The sequence below is a fragment of the Balaenoptera ricei genome, chromosome 10, assembly GCF_028023285.1.
Source record: "Balaenoptera ricei isolate mBalRic1 chromosome 10, mBalRic1.hap2, whole genome shotgun sequence".
Lineage (NCBI taxonomy): Eukaryota > Metazoa > Chordata > Mammalia > Artiodactyla > Balaenopteridae > Balaenoptera > Balaenoptera ricei.
This window is the reverse complement of record NC_082648.1, coordinates 106644010-106669456: the sequence shown is the minus strand read 5'-3', so window position 1 is coordinate 106669456 and position 25447 is coordinate 106644010. Positions and strand designations below refer to the sequence as shown.

Genomic DNA, 25447 nt, shown 5'->3' with positions numbered 1-25447 from the left:
CCTGGGCCCCCGTCCTCCAGCCCCGCGTCCGGGAGCCGCCCCGCGGAGAGCGGTTCCTCGCCCGCCTCCCGCACCCGCTCTCCGCTCTCTACCGAAGCCTGGCCGCCACCGTGGGCGCTGAGGCTCCCACCCACCCGGGCTGCTGCGGACACAGACGGGGGACTGCCACCCCCCACGCGGGGCGTCTCCTCACGGCCTCTGCACTGCAGCCGTCGCCCCGGTGCCCTCCCCCCGCCCCCCCCCCCCCCCCCACCCCACCCCGCGTCGCCTCCACGCGGTCCCGCGGCCTCTCTGGCCCTGCACCTCCTCCCCATCACCCCATCCGTTTGCCTTGGTCAGTGGCATTCTCCCGGTCGGCCTGTGCCCGCATCTTCCTGACCCTTACCCCCTCCACTCCGACACCCCCGTGCCCACCCTCAGGCACCACCCCTCTCGCACCCTCCTGGGTGCCATCTTCATGCCGATTGCCTGCCAGACTCGCTGTTTCACTTCTTATTCTTTCATAAAAGGTCCCCATCCTACTGTAATAGGATATACACGTGCTCTTTATAAAATATTTAGCATAGTTGGGAGTTTCAACTTCACTCAATAATTCATCCAACTATGTCTTAAGCACCCATATTTGCAGGCCTTGGGTCACTGCTGTGAGCTAATTTCCCATCCCCTGTCAGGGGGGCTCAGAGAGGGGGGATGTCCTCTACAAGCCTGAGCGTCACACTTTTTTTTTTTTTTTAAATATTTATTTATTTAGGCTGCGCCGGGTCTTAGTTGCAGCATGCACGCGGAATCCAGTTCCCCACCAGGGATGGAACCCGGGCCTCCTGCATTGGGAGCGTGGACTCTTAGCCACTGGACCGCCAGGGAAGTCCGGGGGTCGCTGTGCTTTTGAAGACTCACCAGTGTTTCTGAGCGACGCCCACCCGTTCTACCTGTGTACTGCTCACTGAGGGAGTCGGACTGCTTCCATCCCCAACAACCCAGACACCTCCAGTCAGGGGCTGGCGTCTCCCCTGCAGCAGCACGTTTCCGTGATCCCACATGCCGATGGAGGTCCCCCACATTCTCCTTTTCCCTTATTTAATGGCTTAGGTATTCATGGCCTTTCCTTTTCCGTATACGTTTTGGAGGATGGGGAAGGTGGAAGTCTGCGCTGCCTTAGGCTGTTCCATCGGTGAACAGGGCACATCCCTCCATTACATCTGTGCCTCCTGTAATAGAATCATTATTTCTCTGTAACGTCTTGTTGGTTCTTCAGGTTACTTCCTAGACACCCTGTAATAGCTCCGCTGTAAACAGCCGCCACTTTCTGTGGTGTATTTCAGTTGGTTAGTCCGGTTAGGAGAAAAACCGCTGGTCTCCGTGTGCTCTCAGAATTGGCAGGTGGCAGAGTTGCCACTGGAGCACGGCGGGTGTGCGGTGGATGCTGGCAGGACGAGCGCATGGCGCCCACAGGACGGAGGGCGCAGCCGGGGCTGGCGGCCCTGCACCCCTACCCCCACGTTACGGCAGCCCCTCCGACGCTGTCCTCATCCCAGAAAGGGGCCTGGTTAGGGGCTCCGATCCCGCAGAGGCTCCGAGCTCCGCCCTCCCTGCCCCTTGGGCAGGGGTGGACAGCAGGGGCTGCGCCGGCCCTCACCCCCGGCCGGCCCAGACTGGGTGGCTACTCTCCCCAAATCCTGTCTCTGGGGCAGGATGGCATTAGGGGGGCAGCCTGCCCTTCCTCGTACTGATCCACTGACATGTGGCTTTTGACACATGGAAGGACTTTGGAAGGTTGAGGGACATTACTACAGCAAAACCTTCATTCTCATCTCTATTTAGGTGACGTTTTATCAGCTCGCATATCAACGAAGACGAAAAATAGGAAAAAGCCTAACGCTGAACCCTGTCTTATTACTTGGGCAAACCCCAAGTAATGTTCGCCCTTGAAGATGGGCCACTCATTAACTGACGCATTTCCAATTCTACTTCGACGTTCAGTTACGAAAATTCGCCATGTCTGTGCCTTGTGTTGATCGAGTACATACCTAACGATTCTGAGAACACAGGAAGTTCTTGTTCCCAGGTCTGGCCGCATGGTCTCACAGATTAGGACAAACGACCCCCTCGATGTACTCCAGGTATTTGTCTGGGAGCAGCCGAGGGTGCTGGATAGGACAGGCCATGGCACAACACGGCGGAGGGTCATCTCACCCCACACTTGGACAGCAGGTGGGCTGGGAGCTCTGCCCCACCGGCCCCCTCACTCTGGAGACTGGAGCCACCGCCCTGGGGTCCCCAGGCACCTGGCGGAGGAAGTGGAGCTGGTAAGCTGGTCCACTCGAGCCCTGTGGCACTTCTGTTGGCCCTTCGTGGGCCAGAGCTCTCAGCCAGCCCCGCAGGGCTGGGTGGGGAGGCAGGTCACAGCCCACCGTGTGCCCGGGAGAACAGACCCTCTGTGACGCCATAACTTTCAACCCAGCACATTCCGCACTGGGGTGCCGTTCTGTGGGAAGCAGGAAAAACATGATGTTTACAGCTGTGAAAGGACAGCTTGCTGGGGTCCTTTTTAAGTGGACGAGGGCGAGTGTCAAATTGCAATGGCATTTTGAATCTGTCAGAGATGCTGAAAAGGCTGCTGGGACTGTTCTACTTTAAAATGATAACATTTACAAGACGTTGGGCATGAGCAGCTTTAAAGAGTGAAAAGCTTGGATGACTTACGAACGAGGGGCGGGACACACAATTTCCAGGTTTCGTTTAGGGGATCTCTGTGCAGCCACACCTACCCACGGTGCGCTTTTTTTTTTTTGGCTGCCTTGGGTCTTTGTTGCTGTGCGCGGGCTTTCTCTAGTTGTGGCGAGCGGGGGCTACTCTTTGTTGCAGTGCGTGGGCTTCTCATTGTGGTAGCTTCTCTTGTTGTGGAGCACGGGTTCTAGGCACGCAGGCTTCAGGAGTTGGGGCACGTGGGCTCAGTAGTTGTGGCGCACGGGCTCTAGATCACAGGCTCAGTAACTGTGGCGCACGGGATTAGTTGCTCCATGGCTCGTGCGATCTTCCTGGACCAGGGCTCAAACCCGTGTCCCCTGCATTGGCAGGCGGGTTCCGAACCACTGCGCCACCAGGGAAGCCCCTGTGGTGCCTCTTACCTCTGCTCCACGGGGTGTCCATGCTGGTCTAGGTGGCTCGGCCTCCCACAGACTCTGACCCTTGGCGGGCAGGCACCTTGTGCTTCTGCCCACAGGCAGCAGAGGTCCCTGCTTGGGCACCGGCCCCCATCCCCATCCAAAGGTCACATGGGGGCTCCTGCCTGTTCTGGCCCAGCCAGGCTGTGCAGCGCCCTCCTGCCCTTGGCACACAGGTGTGCCCTGAGTACTGCCACCTCAGACACACCTCTGGGTCCCTGCTGAGATGTTCCCTGGCCCGCTCAGCCCCTTACTGCCCCTTACTGCCCCTTACTGGGATACCCGCCCAGCCCCTTACTGCCTGCAGCTCCTGCCCTGGCACGTGGTGGTGACCAAATCCCACCACTCGCCACCAAGGATGGAGGGTGGGACCAGCCACGTGTACTCAGCCAACACTGGCTCCCCCCCGGAATTTCTAGGTCTCCACTGTCACCGGTTGGTGTCAGAGGCCCGGCCCCCAAGACCCTGCTCTGGAGAAGGTGGCATGGCAAAGCAGAGTGGGCTGGACTGGGACCCGGTCACAGAGAAGACCAAGGGGGCAGAGCCAGGTGGCAAGTGGGCAGGAGATGCAGACCGAGGGGGTTCAGCGGGACCCTGACTTCCACTCAGACTCTGCCAGGTGGGGCTCGAGGCTGCTCAGAGTGACCTGGCAACTGTCCTGGCAGCCCACGCACACGGCCAAGGCCAGAACCTTCTCGTGTCCTGACAAGCTACTGGCTCTGTTTCTGAACCCAGCCCTTCCCCCACCAACTGACCCACAGCAGCCATTTGTGGTGTGTCCGCAGTTAGGAGAGCCCAACCCCAGGCCTGGGGGCCCCAGTGGGCTCCGGGCTGAGCCACCGGGGCCTCGACTCCCCCACCTGTGAGCCAGGAGACGGCGTTCCCAGCGCTCACAGCTGTCGGCAAAGGGACAGGGCCCTGAGGAGCAGGGCTGGGGGCAGCCAGTCATGGCGGGTGCTAGGGTCCTGGGGTGGCCTTGGGACCCCTGGTGCGGACACTGTCTGCCCTGTCCCTCCCGCCACGCCCTCCACCTCTGCAGCACCCACGGGAAGGTCTCTGTGGCCCTGCCTGTGACCTCCAAAGACTCGGATACAGGCCCCGCCCAGCTGCAGCAGGATGCAGGCGGGGGAGGATGCTGACCCCCACCCCTGCCCTGCCGGCCCAGCCCTGGGCAAAGACCCCCAGAGCCCCCAGGCTTCACACAGCTGGTTGTGCGAAGTGAACGTGGCTCAAGGGCCTGGAGGCCATGTGAAAGCCTGACCGCCACCCCCAACACTGGACGCGGAGGCCACGCAAGTGTCCCACTCAAGCGTTTATTTCGGTGACAGCTGCAGGGACTGCCCAGGGGTGGGCACAGGCTGCGTGCGGAGCTGACCGCAGCGAGAGCAGACGTCCCACCAGGGGCCCCAGGCCCGTGGCCATGGCTGGAAACTAGGCAGGCCGCAGCCCAGATGGCGTCCCTCGGGGCGTGGAACGCGGCCTCTGGCCACCGCTTCTCAGCAGGGGCTCTGCTGGGCAGAGAGGGGCGGCCGCACACCCGGCCATGGCAGCAGACTTGGAAATGCGGGGTCCAGTGAGTGGGGCTCCCCGTGACAGCTCAGGCTCGCGCTCAGGGACCACCGCGGGGGGCTGGCAGCCCCCTCTTCCCAGGGTGGTCTTACGAGGGGCACTGAGGTTTGCTCATTAAGCTGTGAAAGGAAGGAGGCGCTGACCCCAAATGTCATCCCAGGACCGGGTGGAGGGTGGCCGCAGCCCAGGGGCAGGGCCCGCAGGGGCAGGAGACGGCAGTGCTCACTTCTGCAGGGGCTGCAGCTCGGGCGGCAGGTTGCATCCCGTGTAAACCCCATTCGCGATGCTGTACTCCAGCAAAGCTCCGAAACACGGATCCTGATGACACACAAAGGGGCGGGGCTTGTACCTGACAGCCATCCCGCTGCCCCACTGGGCCCCTCTCCCTGAGCCCTGGGCCGCAGCTCACCCTGACAAGAACATGAGGATTTCCCACCACAATCAGCAAGGCTTTGGGTCTGGTGATTGCAACATTAAATCTTTTTGAGTTGGACAAGAATCCCAAAAAATATCTATCATCTTCAAATATGTCTTCATTTGACCGCACCTCAGAAACACAGAGATGGATAAAAATAGTGTTTAAAATTTTTCGGTGTGGAAACTCAATATATAAAAGCATTTAAAAACGTTAAACATCAGTATGACTCCATCTGTGGTCAAAGAAGAGAAAGACAGTGGGCAAGGAGCAGGCCTCACCGCGTTCTGTCTACACCCAAGGGGATACTCCAAACACCAAGGGGTGACCTCCGGGTGTGGGGTTTGAGGCAACGCTGCTTTTCCTCCTACCTGAACTCCCCAACCTGCCTGCAGTTAACATGCACTGTTCATAAAGGGAATTTTAAAGAGAAGAACAGACTTCCGAGAGCCGAGCCACCCTTCCCGGCCCGCAGGCTCCTTGCCAATCCCGCCCCTTCCACATCCCAGCCCTCCTTCTCCAACATTTAACTACTTCTTCCTGGGTTTCTGTACTTCTTCGTTTTGTTTTGTCAAAAAGAACACCCTACAGTTAACTGCTCGAGGTGGCGGCCCAAGGCCCCTCCTGCCCCCGGGAGGCCCCGCACGGCAGCCAGCCTGGCGCGGGCCCCTGGGACAGGGGTACCTACAGTTGAGATGATGATAGCCAGATACTCTTGCCCTTGAAACTCCTCCACGGATCCAACCTTTACATCCATCAGATCAACATTTCGCAAAAGAATTCTGATTTTCTCCACCTTTGAACGAGATGAGATCAAAGATAAAATTTCACACATCTGACCATTCTTTACATCGTACAGCGTAAGCTGAACGTTAACCACTGAGCACCCGTGGCCTTTCAACCCCTGATCTCGGTTCATCAACTCGAAGCTGCTCACAGCACAAACCCCGATCTCAGGTGGGGTGTACGGGGCCGGGGCAGCACCCCCCAGGAGCAGGGCTTTGCGTCAAGAGGTGAGGAGGACTCCCTGTCCTGAGAGTGGGGGCGGGGCCAGAGCGCCCCCTGGGGTTGGTGGGGAGAGAGCGCCCATCCAGGGGATCCCACCCCCGGGGCCTGAGTGGTTATGACAGGAACCAGGCTGTGTGGCCACAACAGGAAGGCCAGGAGGAAGAGGACGGGGGGACGGTCCTGAAGGGGGGAGCAGCTGATGAGCTGAGCAAGACTGGGGGTGTGTGAAGATCTCCAGAGGGTGCTAGTGAAGGAGAAGCAACTTGAAATTGTGAAAAGGAACATATAGTACTTGGACAAAAGCTCAGCTCCTGCCAGCGCAAGAGGCTGGAGGGCGGGGACCAGAGGCGGCTCCCTCAGCACCCAGGGGATGGGCCTTCTCACACCCAGAGACCGCATGCGCGCCGAGGTGAGGTCACCACGTGTCCCCAGCCCCCGCCCCCCACCCCACCCCACCCCACCCCACCCCACAGATGCAGAGAGCGCCGTGTCCACCTTCCTTCCTCAGACCCCCGAGGAAGGCAGGAAGGCGCAGAGGAGCTGGCTGGAGCAGACCCACACCTGCTTCCGGTAAGGCGTGATCACGCCGATGTCGCCAGCGGACACCGGGCTGGAGATGCTTCTGGCCAGCAGGCAGCAGTAGCGCATGACCTGGACGGCCTCGGCAGGGCTGAACCACGACGGGCTTCGCCCCTCTCGAGCTTCGTCGCCCTGCGTTAGCAGGAAGACAAGAGAATGGCACGTCCGTCACAAAACGTCCTTTTCTCGACAGGAGTTTGTGAAGGGCCTATGAATTAGGGGAGACGTCAGGGTGGTGACTCAGCAGAGACAGAGGAGCCCTGCTCTCGTGCAGACTTGTGTTCCAGCAGGACAGACGGACGCTCAGCAGTAAGGACTCGTCCTGGATGCACAGATGCCCGGGGAAGAGGGTTGGCTGGGCGTGTCTGTGAACTGGGACCCCACCCCCTGCCAAAATGCCCCTGCGTCCTGGCGAGAGCAGACCTCGTGGACTGGGGGAGGCGGCCGGCTGGCTGATACCTATTTGGCCACAAATTTTTAAGAGCAGAATTTACAGGCCCTTGTTCTTGGTCAGAACCTAATAAAATTAGAAGTAAAATATAGGTCACCCAAACAATCTTAACCACGTGGAAATATACTTCTTTAGAACTCCTGGGTCAAAAAGGAAAATAAAGCCACAAGCACCTCGACGGACACGAAGACACACGTGGAAGGGCAGAGCTGGGAGGGCGCGGCCACCCGAGCCCCTGTGAGGAGGACACGGAGCACAGGGGCCAAGCGTCCATCTCACGGGAATTACGACAAACGAAGCAAAGATGAGCAAGTCAGCGAGGGGAAGGGGTCAAGAGAAAGCTGAAATTCATGAAGCAGAAAACAGGTGAAGATAAAGTCCAAAGCTGGTCTTCCAAGTAGACCAAAGGCCGGTGCCTCTCCTGGAAGGGGCCAGACGGTCAGAACCCGAGGCTTGGCTGCAGCCCTGCCGTCTGGGCGCAGGCTCCCGGCTCCCGGCCGCACTTCCTTTAGGACAAGACCCCAGTGGCCTTGGGCCCGGCCCCCCTTGGGCGCTCCTGGGGCTCAGCTGCCCCCTCGACTGGGCCCCTCTGCGAGATGCCCTGGGCTGGGGACAGAGCAGTGAGGCAGATGGGGGTCCTTCTGGAGCTCTGGGGGAGGGGCTGACGAGGGGAGCATATAGGTGACACCTGGAGGTCTCATTCCAGGGACAGAGTGCCCTGCGGGGGAGCGAGGGCCCTGGCAGTGCCGCAGCCTTGTCACCCGGACGGCAGTGCCCTTTTGCTCCAACGGTGGGAGTGGAGCCCGCCGTTCCCCGCGAGCCGGCCCGAGGCCTCACCTCATTTCTTCTGGGGGCCCAGAATGGAGCCAGTGCCCGGTCAGGCCCCCGAGAAACACCCACTAAATAAGGTGACCTTTCTGGACTCTGTTCTTCTCACACCGAGCACCTCCATCTCCACAGCTCCATGGTAGGTTATCCAGTGGATCTGGAGTCTCCATTTCCTTCTACACAACGTTTTTGCACATTTGCCACTCCCTTCTACACCCAGTTTTTGTCGCGAATGAGCCTACTGTGACCCTTACGTAGTTTGCAGGAAACACATGGGTTGCTGTGGGCAGAGCTGACCTCTCCTCAAGGCTGTCCCTCCACCGGGAGCGTGGGTGCTCTCGGGCGGACCTCCCCTCCTTGGCTGACTGCTCTGCTGCCCCTGAAACCTGGGACGCCTTCGAGCAGAGGCTGGGGGAGTGGCATTCCTGGAGGGGCCTCGTGCCTAGCGACCACGCTGGTCTCCCCACAGAGCCCCCTCTTCCTCCAACTTGCCTCCATCCAGAGGATGGACACCCCAAGCCACACCTGGACACACGAGCCCACCGCTGACAGAGCGGGTCAAGCTAAAGGTCGAGGGGCCAAGCACTGTCCCCGGGAAGGCAGGCTGCTGAGAGGACGGGCAGACACCGCTCCAGCCCCAATTCTGCAGGAGAGTTTGGCCGGGGAGGGGGTCACGCCAAACCTGACTTCTGGTCCTAACCACCAAACTCCCAGTACAAACTCCCTGGTTTTAGTGAGCGCTACCGGGCATCTAACACCTCCCTCTGGGGACCCCCCGACCCAGTGAGGCCTGGGGGAGGGCAGGCTCTGTCCCCAGGATCGGTCCTCCCACTCGACACCACCGAATCACAGGGGGAAGGGGTGGGGCGGCGGCCGGAGCTTCCTCAGGTCTGCTCACCTCCCAGCCCCCGACCAACCCTGTCAACTCCCTCAGGATGCCCCCCTTCGATGCCCACCTTGGGCCAGCCCCCTCCGGGGCCTGCTGTGCCGTCACCCGAGTGCCAAGGGGCTGGTCCTGCGGGGGCAGAGCCCCCTCCTCACTGGCTTCTCTCCCCCGGGACCAGCAGGGAGCAAGCCCACCACAAGCTCTCAGGAGATGCTGGGTTAATGACGCCGGGTTAAGGACCAGATTCAACATGGTAACCAGGACACGTGTAACCGTGGGTAGCACTGAGGGGTCGCCCTCCTGCCGAGCCTGGCCCACACCCACCCTCACTCCGTGGAAGATGAGAGGGAAGTCCTTCCTGAGTAACTTCTCCCAGCCCAGCAAGGAGGTCACCACCCTGGGGTCTGCGCAGACTTCCAGCTCTCGGTGGTAGAACAGTCTGGACGGTAGGGCCAGCAGAGCTGAGTGGGACCTGTAGTTCTTCACGAGCTTCGTCACCTGCAGGTAGGAAGCAGGGGCAGGTCCAGGGCCAGAGCCAGCACGTGCACCCGACGTGCCTCCAGGGGAAAGGTGCCTGGTCACCTCGAGTCACACCCGGGTGGCCCTGCCCGTGATGCCCGCCCCCGTCACCTCCGCGGGACTTGGAAGCGCTCTTGGCACCTCCACCTCGGACGACTGGGCTCTGACAGAGAAGAACAGGAGAGAAAGTGTCCCTGTGCGGGGCTGCAGGCTGTCTGCAAGCTGCACCCTGATTCCCTGTGTCGCGACCCCGGCCGTTAGAGCAGCCCTGGGCCCCGAGGCAGGACGGCTACCCACAGCCAGCCCCCCGAGGCGCCGTGGGACGAAGCCCCAGGACGGGGAGCAAGGACAACTTTGCTTCCTGCCGCCAACTGGCTGGGAAGTTCATCCTAGTCTTTCCTTTTTCCTGGGGTGAGAAGGCCAGAGGCCCGGGACTCTCCTGCTGACAAACTTCCACTCAGTCACCAAGACGGGTCCAGCCTCTGAGACACTGATCGAAACCCCAAACCCGACTCGGCAGCGCGGCTCCTCCCTGGGCCAGGCTGGGCCGGGCCCCGCGGTGCTGGCCTGGACACCTGCCCGCCGCCCCATCCGCCCTGTGCCCACGTGCCCTCCCTGTTCTCCAGGGGCAAAGGGCCCGGGGCTGACAACCTGGAACGCGGAATAGGCCCCAGGCAGTTGCCCTGACCATCTGCCCACCATCACCGCACCTGGCTTGCTGTTTAAAGTCCAGAGGGGAACCTCTCCTTGTCTCTGTACTGGGAGAGCCCAGAGGATAATGTTATTGGCTCACCTCAACAGGGGACCCCATGGACACAAAGCTCCCGAGCTCCAGGGTGCTGGGGGCTCCTGAAATGCAGACCCTGAGGCCCATCCCTCTGTGTCATCAGAGGTCGGCTGAGAATCCAGGAACTGGCACTTTTACCAGTACGTCGGGAGACCGCAGACACGCTGCCTTCTCTTCCAGGTAAACTTCCAGAGCTCCCTCCCGTTTCCCACAGTGACACAGACTGAAGCTCTCTTACTGAGGGGCTGGCACTGCCTGCAAGGGCCGGCCCCCCAGGGAGCCCCTCAGCAAACCCTGGAAGCAGTTCCTGAGTTCCTGGGACCGTGGAGTTGGTGCAAGTGCCTCAGGTGCACTTTGGGGGTGGTGGCAGAAGGAGGGTGGGCTGCTTGGGCCCTGCCCCTGGGTGTGGCTCGGGGGACACAGGGTGGTGAGCTCCCACGTGGGCCCCTCTGCTCGAATCCCAACAAGGAGCACGTGGGGTCCAAGCTCACCAACAAGGGGTTGTAGGCACCACAGGCTCCAAAAGCATCTTCGTCTCGCAGATACGCTGGTCGGGACATCAGTCTCTCCAGCATAGAGACGTGCAGCCCATAGGCCATGGCAAGTCTGGACTTGATGACCGGCCCGAGCTGCATGGGGTCTCCGGCCAGGACGACCTGTGGCACGAACAGGATGGCCTCAGAGTGAGTCCCCTGGTGTGTGGCGGGCAGGGGCCAAGGTTGGGGCGACCGCAGCGCGTGGGCCTCACCTGGCCGCTGACGTCTGAGACCAGCCCCAGGGGGATGAGGCACTCGGGCTCACTCGCCTGGCCCGCTTCGTCCACAAACACGTGTGTGAAGTGTCCGACTCTAGAGCAGGCACGTTCCTGGGGTCACTCTTGTCCACGTGTCCTGCCCAGCAAGGCCTCGCCTCGCTGCCCGGGGCGCCTGCCCCCCTGCTCCTGCCCGTGCCCGCGGGCACCTCCCGACTTCCCGCGAACACACCACCTCCTCCTCCCCGCCTCCGCCCGGGACGCCCCAAGAGCCCACCTCAACCCTATCTGGTAGAAGAGCCCTGCGCTGCTGCACGTGGTGACGACCACCCTGAAGCGAGAGGCCTTCCAGATGTCTTCCCCGTCTCTGCAATACGGCCTGATGGTCTCTGTGATGCTCTGTGGGGGGCAGGCCACCTGCCAGGTTACTGAGCATTTCTTTAAACTGGACATAATCACAAAGCTGAATGGAATTCTAAATGATAACCTCATCCTGCTGCCACTTCTTAGTTGTGACTCAGTATTAAGATTGTTTTTTATATCAAAACGTCTTATGTTTTCCTATCAATTTAGTCCACGTTTTACAGACTCTGGAACCATGAATATAACAGAGAATCCTGCAGATCCTTCCCCAAAACAACCACATACATTTTCTAGATTCAATCTCGTCTGTTAACCAAACTGGGAGCTTTTACAGCAAACCAACAGAACCAAAAAGCAACTGTACCTTTGGGGAAAAATAAGAGAGTCGCAGCAGCATTTAACAAAGCTGGGAACGCCCAGAACGTCACTAAACGTTCAGGAAGGAAAGAGCCCTCGTGTTCCGGTGTGGTGTCGGGACAAGGTCCGGGGAGGACGCTCACCTCCTCGAACCTGCAGGTGGCGTTCACGCGGACCATGGCGCCCAGCCGCAGTGCCTGGCTCTCGTGCAGCCGCAGGCACACGAGGTCGGTCGCGCTGTTGGAGGGCGCGCACACCAGGATCCGACTGTCCGGCAGAGCGTGGAAGACCTTCCCCGGGACACACGGGAGGCAAAAGGGGACGGGTCAGCGGCCAGTGCCAAGCCCACCCGCGAGGGCTCCTGACGTGGACTCGCTGCGTGGGCCCACGTCACCCCTCACGCGTCTGAGCCTGGCCCTGCCACTGTGTGCAGGTGGCGGAGTCCCCATCTCCCGGACCCTAAACTGCCCGGGTCTGGGTACCCACGGGCGACCCGAGTCCCCAGCGACGCAGGACACTGAACACACAATGTCCACAACTCAATTTAAATCTCGATGGAGGCGCCAGACACTTGTGCAGTTTCTATTCTGAAGTGGAGTGATTCCTGTCTAAACCTAGGAAATGAGCTCTTAAAGTCCTATAGCCACATAACAAACTTTGCTAAATATGAAACAACTGGGATTTTTCAAACTCTTTCCAACGTTCTCATCTATGGTTTAAACCGACGCTTCCCGATGACAGGCGCACACAGCTGTTTACCGCGACCCCGTCCCCGCCCGTCATTACCTGTAGAACAGCCTCTATGATGGTCACCGTCTTCCCAGTCCCAGGAGGCCCGAAGAGCACATAGGGGATCGGGCGGCAGTCTCCACTCAGGATCCTCCTCACCGCCAACTTCTGGTTTTCGTTGAGCAGGGGGTTGAAAAACTCCTCTCTCGCTTTCGGGGCTCCGCTGACTGCGTCAAAGGGGAGAGACAGGGTCGGCAGAGGTCACGGCTGGTCCCCTCACGACCCGTCCCAGCGTCACTCGCATTCAGGACAGTCGGCTGAGAGCCAAAGTGCAGGCCACCCCGACCGCTCCCCGTGTCACCTGTGCAGTGTCACCGAGGTGTTAAGAGTGGTTGTTAACAGGTGGACAAGAGCAGCCCACCATCAGGAAGGTCAGAACACATGTCCCCTCGGCTGCCCGAGATCCCCCCCACCAAGTCCTGCAGGAGCTGGCTTGGTCCCCAGACTCACCCAGCCCGTCGGTCTCTGTGGCGAAGGCCCACGGCCCTGGTGTGTCCTGGGCACCCGCCCGCTGCTCCTCTGGGGTGTGCTTAGTTTGGTCCTTCAAGGCTTTCCTATTCTAGAAAAATCATGCAGAAAAATGGCTTAAAAAGAAAGCTTTGGGACTTCCCTAGTGGTGCAGTGGTTAAGAATCCGCCTGCCAATGCAGGGGACATGGGTTCAATCCCTGGTCCGGGAAGATCCCACATGCTGCGGAGCAGCTAAGTCCGTGCACCACAACTACTGAGCCTGCGTGCCACAACTACTGAAGCCCGTGCGCCTAGAGCCCGTGCTCCGCAACAAGAGAAGCCACTGCAATGAGGAGCCCACGCGCTGCAAGGAAGAGTAGCCTCCACTCGCTGCAACTAGAGGAAGCCCATGTGCAGCAACGAAGACCCAGCACAGCCAAAAAAATAAAAAATAAAATAAATAAAGCAATACCTTGGAGGTGGGCTGTCCGTGGTTTTTGATGTCTTGTGCGTGTTTCCAATTCCATGTCACTTGGGGAGACTGTAAAATGATTTCTTCTGGAAACAACACTTTTAAAACAAGAAAAAGCGAGAAGGTAGACATTACTGAAAAGCTTAAGAAAGATAAATAGAGGCAGCTAGTCCTGAAGAAATTCATGTCTGTGTATTCCTCTCCTCTCTGGCCCTGTGCACTGCTTCTCACCTACAGCATAGTGCCAGCACTGCATATTCTTTGCAACAAAGCCATTTACTTGTCTATTTGTAAGTACAAAAATGAGTTACGTTTAGGAGGGAAAGCAGAGTGCAATCATTTTATTTTTAATAACTTAAGCATGCCATTTCTACATAGCTGAAATTGTAAGAAAACACTGAACGTCCCCAGTAGAAAGGAAAACACTGGGTATCACATAGTTTTACTTCTAATGTATAAATGAAGAGACTGGTTTACACAAAATTTTACGTGATGCTTCTAAAAATACTCCGGGAAGATGTAACACCGTCATCCCACAAAAGTTAATACCTTTTACGCCCAAGTAGACAGCTTGTTCAAGTGCAAAGTGACACCGTCTGCTGGTGGTCCTGTGGGAGAGAGTGACGCGGGTCAGCACCCTGGGACCCTTAACAAACACTCACACGAGACCGGGCTGGAGGCACCAGCAGGAATTTTACGAGAAAACTCTCAACACCTGTCAGGACAGCAGGGACGCCTTCCTTTCTGGGAATACTCCTGTTTTAATGTATAAAGTGGACAAGTAGAAAAAAGAGAAAATACAGCCTGTGAAGTGTCAGAGCTGCATCAATAGGGAAGTAACTTTGATGGTAAAGATTCACTCCTGTGAAATTTATTCAGAACAACAGTTAAAAAATAAACTGAAGCATGTTAAAAATGCTAAGTATTGGGGCTTCCCTAGTGGTGCGGTGGTTAAGAATCCGCTTGCCAATGCAGGGGACACGGGTTTGAGCCCTGGTCCGGGAAGATCCCACACGCTGTGGAGCAGCTAAGCCCGTGCGCCACAACTACTGAGCCTGCGCTCTAGAGCCTGTGAGGCACAACTACTGAAGCCCGTGCGCCTAGAGCCCATGCTCTGCAACAAGAGAAGCCACTGCAATGAGAAGCCCGCACACCGCAACGAAGAGTAGTCCCCGCTCGCTGCAACTAGAGAAAGCCCACGCACAGCAAAGAAGACCCAACGCAGCCAAAAATTAAAAAATTAAATAAATTAAAAAATTATTAGACAAGCAAAACAGCCGGAAGATAAGAAGCATCCTCAGGGGAAAAGTTAAAAGAAACAGACCCAGAAATGAACTAGATACTCAATTAGCATACAAGAAGTTCAAAACAGTTGTTATAAATACATTTAAGATTTAAAGATGGACATAATGGTTGAGAAGATGGGGAATCTCTACAGAAAAGACCCAACACAGCCAAAAATAAAATAAAAAAAGAAAAAGTTAAGTTTATTAGGGCAAAAACTGATTCGAATCGGGCAGCAAAGCATCCCATTCGCAGACAGAAGGGCTCTGAGGGGATGTGAGGAACGCACGCCTTCTGCAGGCAGGAGGGGCGGGACGGGCAGTGATTCAGGCGAAAAGGCGGGCTGGCTGGGGCAAGGTCACTCTCCTTGAGCGGACGGCAGGGGTCATTCAGGGAGACGACCCGCCAGTGCTGGTCACGGGGTTCCTGGCTGACTGGTTCACGATTCCATTTCTGAGACAGCCGAGACTGCAATTCAGTGAAACCTCAGTTTGGTGACGTGGGGCTCAGTATAAGCGACTCCACGGTGGGCCTGTTCTCCTTTTTTTTTTTTTTTTTTGGCTTTGCCACACGTCAAACGGGATTTTAGTTCCCTGTTCAGGGATAGAACCCCCGTGCCCCCTACAGTGGAAGCGTGGAGTCTTAACCACTGGACCGCCAGGGAAGTCCCTGTTCTCTTGTATTTTAACACAACAAAAAGAACAAAAAATGGAAAATAAAATTCCACCTTCAATGGAACAAGATGACCAAAGCTCCAAAGCACAAAAGAAAAGAATGCTCAGTAAGGAGCATCTGGCCTCAAACAAGCAAAGGCACGAGAGCTGGTTCACGCCACCTCAGAACTCCGGCCACAGGCGGATCTCCGGAAAATGCAGGTCACCGTCAGGACCCGTTCCCACAGCGCAGCGTTCTGGGGGCGTGTATGGGGCCAGAAGGAACGGGAGCCTCACCTGCAGGGCCCCAGGCTCCAGGCAGCCCCATCACCCCTGGGATACAATAAACTCCACTCAAGAGGAGCAGCAACCGGAAAAGACCCTCCTAGGACTTAGCAAGGCTGACTCTAGGAAGAAAAAACAACTTAAAGCAGATCAGTTACAGAGGAAGAAACCTTCCAGTGGGAAGTCACCATAATGGAGACTCTAAAACGCCCAGGAAACCAGACACCCCGTCAACCTGCAGCCCAGTGCTTTACCCCTAACAGCATGAAAACAGCATGAAAACGCGAGCCAAACGTTTCCCAGTAAATCCTTGGAGCACATTACGGAAGGAATTCACCACACAGAACACCACGTTTTTCATCTTGGGCCTATAAGAAAGGTTCGACAGAAAGTTATCCAGTCGAAATATCCATCTCCTGAATAGGCTGAATAAAAAAATTATTATCTCAAGAAATGCCAAAAAGGAAATGAATGTAATAGCTCAGAATAGAAACTGACGCTTAAAATTCCTTAACACAATTAATCCGAAGGACAGCAAGACACTAGATGGTAAAATACTAGCAGTATTTACTAAAATAGAAAACAAGACGAAGACACAGGAGATGGAAACCATGAGAGAACAGTAAAGCAGCTGGGTGGGAACTAACACAACAACAGACAAGGATTCCAAAGGAGGACAAAGAACGGAAAGAAAAGAGGAATTAAAGGAAACTTTCCTAGGTACAAACTGTTGTCCAAGAGGAGACCCCATATGGCAAAGATGACAATTCTCCCTGTATTTTAACATCATGGTACAAAGATGTAAGAATGTTTATTGCTTCACTGTCTGTGATAGGAAGAAGCTTAGAACCTAAAGGTCCAGCAGGGGTAATAAAGACCAGAGCAAAACCCAATGGACTGGGAGTGCCCTGGTGGCCCAGTGGTTAGGACATGGGCTTTCACTGCCGTGGACCCGGGTTGGGGAACTAAGACCCCACCAGCCATGCAGTGCAGCCAAAAAAACCCCCAAAAAACCCGATGGACTAGAGACAGGAACACACGAGAGAATACTGATGAGGCTGGAAGTCCGTCCTTCGATGAGATCAGTAAAGCCGACAAAGCTCTAGCCAAACTGACAGGAAAAGAAAGGGCAGACATGTTGCCAGTCCTGGGAACGAGAGTGGTAATGTCAGCAAAGACTCTACAAGCACTAAGCGAACAGTAAGGAAATATCATGAGCAATTTCACACAAATACATTAGATAACTCAGATGAAACGCACAAATCCGTAAAGACACACACACTACCAGAGTCCATGCGGCAAGAAACTAAGGGTTCCTAATCTCTTAAAGAAACTGAATGTAGTCAGGAAGCTTCTCACAGAGAAAACTTCAGACCTAGAAGGCTTTACTGGTAAATTCTACCAAGCATTTAAGAAAGAAGTGATGAAATTCATATTTTAAGGCAAGACAAGAAAAATCTAAACATAAACTTGTTCTCTGCCCTTTGGCCTCCTCCCTCCTCACTAGTGTGCATCTGCATCTGCGTTATGTGTTAACCTGACCTCCCCCATGGCAGAAATACCTGCTCAACCAAAGACTGATTTTTCTCCTTCTGGAGCCAGCCACGTAACTCCTTAGAAGATAACATTCCTTTCTCAGTCCCGTGAGGGGTCACGGTGACCCACCACTCACCTTGTGCACGTGCAGACATCTTTGGTGGACTTTATGGACAGGGCAATGGGTCGTTTCCCTTAAAGACAGTGATTGGTGCAGAACAGACAGGTCAGATGACCTGGGGAGATTCTGGGCTGCAGTGAATGGGAGTTCTTAGCTTAAATACTTATGACCTTATTAGTGTGACCAGCTCTATTACCTGTACTCTTCCTATTCTTCCTAACAACAAGATTATTGTTTCCTGCATTACCAAATGTGTGACTGAGCCCCCGATAAAAATAATGATGACTAGGTGACCTGAAACGATTGACCAAATACATAGTTCCATAAGCTCAATGACTGCAACAGAGTAACTCTAGATGTGGGAAGAAGCAGCCAGAGGGAACCATTTCCTGGACCATAAATGACTAGAGGGACAGCTGGTCCAGAGGCTCTGGGCTACTGTTAACAGGGCCTAGGCCAGCACACTGAGTGGCCCAGCAATGAAGTTCTCGTCTGAGCTGGGGATGAGCAGTCCTGGCACCGTGGACAAAATGGTCACCAAGTGCCTCCCAAACCTTGGTTGAAATTAAGACTGAAAGGGAGGGGACTGTAACATAAAGAATGTTGTCCACCCTCCAGTTCTACAAGAATCAAGTCGTTAACCACTGCACAGTACATCCCAAAAGGAATTCAGGGAAGATCAGGATGAAGCATTTTGTGCTCTGGGAAAACTGGCAGAACTGGTCCTCAGATAGTTAGATATTTTCAGGAGAAAATTTTTATAAACCCAGTATTCGGCTTCTTCCCATGTTTAGAAAAGCACTAAACCATTAGCTAAGGCATCTGTTCCTTGTGAATAGCTGTGTGCTTGGTTGCACGCACCCCTTCAAAATCACACCTATACTGGTCTCCTCCCTACCTCTTGGGAACGGTCCTCAGAGCCCCTGAAAGACTGTCCCCCAGGTTATAATCCTCAGGTTAGCTAAAATGAAATTCTTCATTTGTTTCTTAGACTGACTACTGATTAATATTTTTGTCAACATAAGTAATACCCATTCTACACAAACTGTCCCAGAAAATGGAAGAGGAGGTGACACCTTCCAACGTACTGTGAGGCCAGTGTTACCTCGTACCAAAATCAGAAAGAGATACTTCAAGAGACTAAAGACCAATATTCCTCATGAACACAGACGAAAAAATTAATACAATTTTAGCAAATCAGATCTAACAACATATAAAAGGAAATTACATCACGGCCAAGCAGGGTTTATTCTAAGAATGCAAAGTTGATTTTACAATCAATGTAACTATCTTAATAGACCAAAACTGAAAACCCACATGATCATCTCAATAGATACAGAAAAAGCATTTGACAAAATCCCATATCCATTTTTGATTAAATAAATCTCAGCAAACTAGGAGTCTATCTCCTTAACCTGACAGGGCCAAATACAAAAACCTACAGCTCACACAGCACTAGATGGTTCAAGACTGAACGCTACTGGCCTAAGATCAGGAACAAGGCAAGGACGCCACTTCCCGCCACTTCTACTTAACACCATTCTGGAGGCTCTAGCCAGCGCGAGGCGAGAAGAAGCAAGATGCATCCAGATGAGAAAGGAAGCAGCAAAACTGTCTTTATTTGAATACATGATTTTACTGTATACACAGTAGATCCTATATAACCTGTAAAAAGCTACTAGAACTATTAAGTGGGTTTAGCAAGCTGGCAGGATACAAGATTAATATACAAACATCAATTGCATTTAAAGAGTCAGGGACAAATTTGACAAAAGATATACAAAACCTGTACAGTGAAAAGTACAAAACACTGCCTAAAGAAATGAAAAAATGCCTAACTAGATGGAGAGAAATACCATTTCCAAGGGTTAGAAAACTCAATATTAAGATGTCAATTCTCAGAATACCACTCAGCCATAAAGAGTGAAGTAATGCCACTTACAGTAACATGGATGGACCCAGAGATTATCATACTAAGTGAAGTCAGACAAAGACAAATATTATTAGATATCACTTATATGTGGAACCTAAAAAATAATACAAATGAATCTATTTACAAAAAACAGAAACAGACTCAGACATAGAAAACAAACTTACAATTACCAAAAGGGAGAGGGGGGAAGGATAAATTAGGAGTTTGGGATTAACAAATACACACTACATATATACATAAAACAGACAGCCAACAAGGACCTACTGTATAGCACAGGGAACTATATTGAATATCTTGTAATAACCTATAAAGGAAAAGAATCTGAAAAAAATATATACTGTATATAACAGAATCACCTTGCTGTACACCTGAAACTAAAACAATACTGTAAATCAGCTATACTTCAATTAAAAAAAAAAAAGGATGTCAATTCTCCCTTAAGTGGACCTAAAGAGTCAATGTCATCCTGATCAAAATCTCAACAGGCTTTTTGTAGAAACTGACAGGCTGAGTCTAAAATCCACATGGGAATACCAAAGACCTGGAATAGCTACAACTCGGCAGGAGAGGGACACAGTGGAGGCCGTCCCCTCCCTGATTTCAAGACTCATCACAAAGGCACAGTGACTGAGACTCTGTGGTGTAGGCTGCAAGACTGACAGACGCACCAGTGGAGCCGAATGGACAGCTTAGGGATAGATCCACATGCGTAGGCCAATCTGCTTTCTTTTCTTTCTTTTTTTTTTGTTTTTTATAAACCTTTATTTTAATATATGTATTTTAATTGGAGTAGAATTGCTTTACAATGTTGTGTCAGTTTCTGCTGCAGAACAAAGTGAATCAGCTATATGTATACATATATCCCCTCAACTGGTGTTCAAAAAGGTGAAAAGGTCACTCACTGGACAAAGGACAGTCTGTCTTCTCAACAAATGGTGTGGGACAACTGGACAGCCCCCGCCAAATCAATCCATACCTTGCATCACTTGTAAAAATTAACTTGAAATAGATCACAGCCCTAAATGTAAAACGTAAAGGCGCAAAATTTCTAGAGGAAAACGTAGGAGAAAATCTTTGTGACCCTGAGTTTGGCAGACTTCTTAAATGCGTCACCGAAAGCATGATCCATGAAAGAAAAACCGATAAACTGAACGTCATCAAAATTAAGAATCCCTGCTCTTCAAAAGGCACTACTAAAAATGAAAATACAAGCCACAGTCTGAGAAAATATTGGCAAAAAACATACCTGATAAAGGACTTGTACTGAGAATATGTGAACAACTCTGAAAACTCAACAATAAAGCAAACGATACAGAACATGAACCACAGACCCGAGCGGGCACCTTCCCAAAGGCCAAGTGCCAGCCAGCGAGCGGAGGAGGCGCTCGGCGTCGGGCATCACAGCAAGGTGAGCCCCCACTGCACACCTAACACGGGCCTGAGGAGGAACCACCGAGCACCCCAGGGGCTGTGCAAGTGGGGAGCACGGTGGGAACACAAGCAGTGCAGCCACTTGAGGAGAGTCTGGCAGTGTCTCCGGAAGCTCAGTGTACAGCTGCCGCCATGTGCAGCCATGGCACTGCCAGGCGCTTACCCAAGAGAAATCAAAATGCCTGTCCACACGGATGTTTACAGCAGCTTCATTTCTAACAGCCAGATCTGCAAACAACCCAGCGTCCACCCACAGCTGCCTGGATTAGTAACCTCAGGTATGTTCTTATAATGGAGTATTACTCACTCATAAAAAGGAATGAATTCATGCAAAAGCAAGGCTGAATCTCAAAATAATTAAGCTGAGTGAAAGATGCCACGCAAAAAAGAGTAGGTCCTCACGTAAATTCTACAAAATGCACACTAATGTGTGGTGCTTGGGAGCTGGGGCGCAGAGAAGGAATGACAAGGGCAGCAGGGAACATCTGCGGGGCCAGATCTGCCCCCAGTCTTCACCGCGAAGCTCGTTTCACGGGGTATACAAATGTCAACACCATCAAGCCCTACACTTTAAACAGGTATAGATTACTTTACGTTCATCACCTCTCAGGAAACCGACTTTCTTAGAAAGGAAAAACACCTGCGAACAGCATAAAGGTGCAGCCGTCTGCCCATCCAGAGGGCCCGGCCTCTTGGCTCTGTCCCTCCTGCTGCACTGCGGAGCTGCCCAGTCCTCCCGTTTGTCAAAACAAGTGGTAAATACAGATTTTTTAAAGTGTGAAATCGCCTGATTTTAAGTAACTTAATGCAAAACCACCAAAAACTTATGTGGGGCGAGCAAACCCTCTGTGCGGCAGAAGTGGCCACCGGCCCTCGTTCCCGCCTTGCTCCCCACTTGGACGGCTGCAGACAGCATCCCCTCTGAACTCAGATTCCGACATCCTGCCTCGACCTCAACTTCCTGTCTTTCCAACACTCTGGGTCAGGAAACTGCCCGGTGGTCTTCAGCCCCACGGCCCTCTGGCTTCTTCCTGCTCGCTTTCTTCCTAGGCTCACGTCCCACAGGGCATCCGTCCGCCCACCTGCCTGTGTCCTTCGGTCGGGCGGCTCTTGCTCCGAGTGCAGCAGTGTTTCCCCTGCCCCCGCCCCCGCCCCAGGTCCACGTCCTCTTCTTTCTCTGCGAACACCCTCCCTCGCGTCCTAGAGCGACAACGAGCCCTTACAAATTCCCACTCACCATCAGCTCCCATCTCCTGGGTGCCCAGCACAATGGAGGACGTGCGCCTCCGCCAAAGACCACGGCCTCGGCCTGAGCCCGCGTCCCCACGCGTCACTCCTGCTGCCCGGTCACCACACCCACCTCATGGGCTTCACACGAGCGGTGCTGGCTCCTCTCACCGTAAGCAGCAAGCCAGGCAAGGCCACCCGGACCCTGGGCGCCTCCTCACCCACTTGTCTGTCTGTCCTGCCTTCTCTGCTTTCCCAGCCAAACACCCTTCAAAAGGGCCAACTCCACGTCTGCGCCATCCATTCATCCGCAACACCTTCCAACCTGGCTGCAGCCCAAACACTGAAAGAGTTCTTAAACAAGACACGAAAAGCACTAGTATACAAAAACCCTGATAAATTCCACTATCTTAAAACTACCACCTTCTGTTACTCAAAGGATATTTTAAGAAAGTGAAAAGACAAGTAACAAACCCAGAGAAGTTGTCTGTAACAGGTGTATCTAAGAATAGTCTAGCAAAAAGAATACACAAAGGACAGCTACAAATAATTTAAAAAATCAAATTATAGTCAATAAAAGACACGAGAAAGCATTTCACAGATGAAGGAATTTTACGGCCAATAAACAGGGGGACTCTCGACCTTAGAAGTAGTCAGAGAAACATACATCAAGACCATAGCGAGACACAGCTCACACCTACCAGGCTGGCACGCGCCCAGGAGTTTCACAAAATCAGGTTTCGGGAGGGCATTACAGACCCTGACCTGCGGGGCACTTCTGCCACCACGTGTAAAGCTGGAACGTTAGCATCCCCCAAACCCCGACCCCACTCCTAAGTGCGCAGCCAAGAAAACCTGGGGGTGGGTGTGCACGAGGAGATAGCGGGTGTCCACAGCAGCCGCCAGAGCGCGGGCAGCGCTGTGCCCACCGGCAGGAGGGCAGACACGCGCCCGGTGGGGCACAAGTACGCTGCGGACACGGCCCGCGGACCTCCTGTCAGCAAACCCACGCCTCCAGACCACAGGCGGCAAGTGCAGAAGAGCTGCAACTAACGCAAACACTTTCCTGTGTGTGTGTCTGTGCGCAAACACACCAACTTTTGTTTTAAAAAGCAAAGGAGAGAGAAACACAAAATCCCAGCTAATGGTGGGGGCTTGGTGGGGGAGGGGGAGAGACAGCTGGTGGTGGGGTCCCCGCCTCGTGACATGTGACAAGTGAGGTGAAGGAGGAGCGGCTGGTGGTGACGGCGTGTGAGGAACCACGGATTCTCACTTAAGATCCAAAAAGGAACCAACATGCAAACGTTTACCAAACGGCTGGTGACAAAGCTATGATCACAGAGGCACGTGACACGGGTGCAGGGAGCCCACTCACAACCCGCGAGCACGCATGCCGCCACCTAGGTATCAAGGGACTGAGGGAAGGGGAGACAGCCGCCCACCCAGAAGGAAGAGTCCCTGGAAGCGTTACCTGTTGTATGTAAATTCCACATCCATAGGTTCAGAGTTATATGCTTGTTCAAACTCTGGATTAAGTTTAAGGGTTACATCTTCTTCATGAATCTAAAAATAAACAAATCATTTACTTTTTATACTTTGTACTTGATTTCTTGGGACAATCTTCTATCCATATTCAGCAACTCATCATGAAGCATTCATCCTACAGATCTGAGCTGAAATCTGGCATCTGAAATGAGCGCAAGATGATGGGAAAGGACTCAGTCACCGCGCTGTTCCTCCCCCACCCCCAGCAGCACACCTGCCGACGCTTCCCCAGGGCGTACGGGCTCGTGAACACAGAGTGCGCAAGACAGGCCGCCGCCCCTGAAGGAGACACGTGAACAACCGCGAAGAGCAGGCGGTGCCGGCCACGAGACCCCCTCCCCCACCAGGACAGGGAACCACACGTTCAGAGACCCTCCAGCCAAAGCTAGGTCCCGCGTAAGAATCCTCAGAGGAGCAGGAAGGAAACCCCACGCTGAGAGGAGCTGAAACAGGACGGGAGTGCTAGGCAGCGGGGCCTCCCAAGAGCTGGGGGCCAGCAAGGGAAGAGGCTGCGACGTGAGGCTCACGGTGCCCCCTGCTCTCGGCAGAAGCACACAAGCCCCTTAAAAGGAAAGCAAGCCCAGCACAGGGTCCTGGGTTTCCCAGAGATTAAGACAAATGAAAGTGAATCTGTAATCACAGACCATCAGGCACACAAGGAAACCACCAGCAGCGAGGGTCGACTTGAATTGCCATCAACAGACTGAGGCCCTGAGGACATCATATACTGATGCTGTCATTTACAGAAATTCGAAAAACTATGGGAAAAAAAAAACTGGGAAAACCAAGATAAGCAAGCATAAGATAACATAAAACAACACAACAGGGCAGCTTTAATGAGTCAAATAGCGTTTAGAAACGAAAACTCTGCTTACGGAGCTAAACTCAGAGAGAAGGGAACAAGTGACCTGTTTGCTCCCAGCAGACAGGGAGGCCCTCTGCGGACGTGCGGGTGGGCCAGGGGCAGTGCTGGCTCAGCCCAAGGAGCTTTCCGTCCCCCCCGCTCCCCGAAGCACCAGGCTCTGCCCGCCCCACCACCCGGGGGCGCTCCTCAGGGCCCCGGTGCCTTCACGGTACCCAGGCCGCTGTGCTGGCCACGGGATTCCGGAGAATCACGTAAAGCAACAGCCAAGACCCGAGACAGCACAGCTTTAGCGGGCACCCATCACTCAGGAGCGGCCAGCTTCACGGACGGTCCCGTGGGAAGGTCGGCAGGGCAGCTTCAGCTCTGGACTCGCCAGCCTGGGAGTCGGGGCCAAGGGGGCCTCAGCCCCGAGATCCCTGGCCCTGCTTCTTCTGAGGTTTAGTCCACAGGGCAGCCCCTAGGGGCACAACTGGTCTACTCTCCGGAAGCTGAGATGGTCACTTGGCCATTCTGGGCTCCTCACGCCCTTGCCAACAGCTAAGGGGGCTCATGCTGGTGAGGGTGATGGGCCCTCTAGCTGAGGCTGGGCGGCTCCTGCCCTGCAGCGGAGGGGGCACCCGGCCAGGCCGCCTGTCACTGAGGAGAGCGAGCTCCTGCCCCAGGAAATCCCGGCTCTGGTTCCACAGGCGACAAGGGCTGCGGCTGTGACCATCTTTCTACAAACGCCCCGAAGACCCCCTACCCAACCTCCCGTGCTCTCCTTCCCTTCCCAGACGTGGGCCCCTGTGGCCACGGTCACGGGCCCTGAGCACGCCCTGAGGAGCACAGGGACAGGCGTCCCGAGACGCAGCCCGGGCCCTGTGTGGGGAGTGCTGAGTGAGGGACTGGGACCGCCCCCTCGGGGGGTGAGAACCTTGTGTGCAGAGCCGGGTCAGTGCAGGACGTCAGTCAGGAGCAAGACGCTTCCGCAGGGAGAGGGTGACGCGGACGCCTGTGCAGGTAGGGAGGCTTCCGGTCCCCAGGACCTGCGCCCTCCAGGGCGGCGACTCACTCTGGCTAAGCCGCAATACGTGAGGCCTGAGGGGCTCACCCGACCTTCAGGCCTGGTCCAGCGGCCTGGGGCGCGGACACAGCGCATCCTCTGTCTCGAGGGTGGCGGGAGCATCTGCGCCCGAGCTTC

The 25447-nt window shown here is 54.5% G+C and overlaps 1 protein-coding gene across 1 annotated transcript in view; it reads right to left on the bottom strand.

The window, feature by feature from the left end:
* Window positions 1-4457: 4457 nt before the first annotated feature.
* The window catches only part of MOV10L1 (Mov10 like RNA helicase 1), a 44279-nt gene continuing 23289 nt past the window's right edge, over window positions 4458-25447 (bottom strand). The window contains exons 13-26 of the mRNA XM_059934910.1: window positions 23329-23420; window positions 13937-13995; window positions 13388-13485; window positions 12917-13025; window positions 12464-12633; window positions 11821-11967; window positions 11235-11356; window positions 10955-11054; window positions 10698-10862; window positions 9225-9398; window positions 6718-6867; window positions 5837-5944; window positions 4960-5051; window positions 4458-4852 (exon numbers count right to left, since the gene is read on the bottom strand). Coding sequence (XP_059790893.1) covers window positions 4822-4852; window positions 4960-5051; window positions 5837-5944; window positions 6718-6867; window positions 9225-9398; window positions 10698-10862; window positions 10955-11054; window positions 11235-11356; window positions 11821-11967; window positions 12464-12633; window positions 12917-13025; window positions 13388-13485; window positions 13937-13995; window positions 23329-23420 — 1617 coding nt within the window. The 3' untranslated portion in view covers window positions 4458-4821. The remainder of the gene's footprint in view (window positions 4853-4959; window positions 5052-5836; window positions 5945-6717; window positions 6868-9224; window positions 9399-10697; window positions 10863-10954; window positions 11055-11234; window positions 11357-11820; window positions 11968-12463; window positions 12634-12916; window positions 13026-13387; window positions 13486-13936; window positions 13996-23328; window positions 23421-25447) is intronic.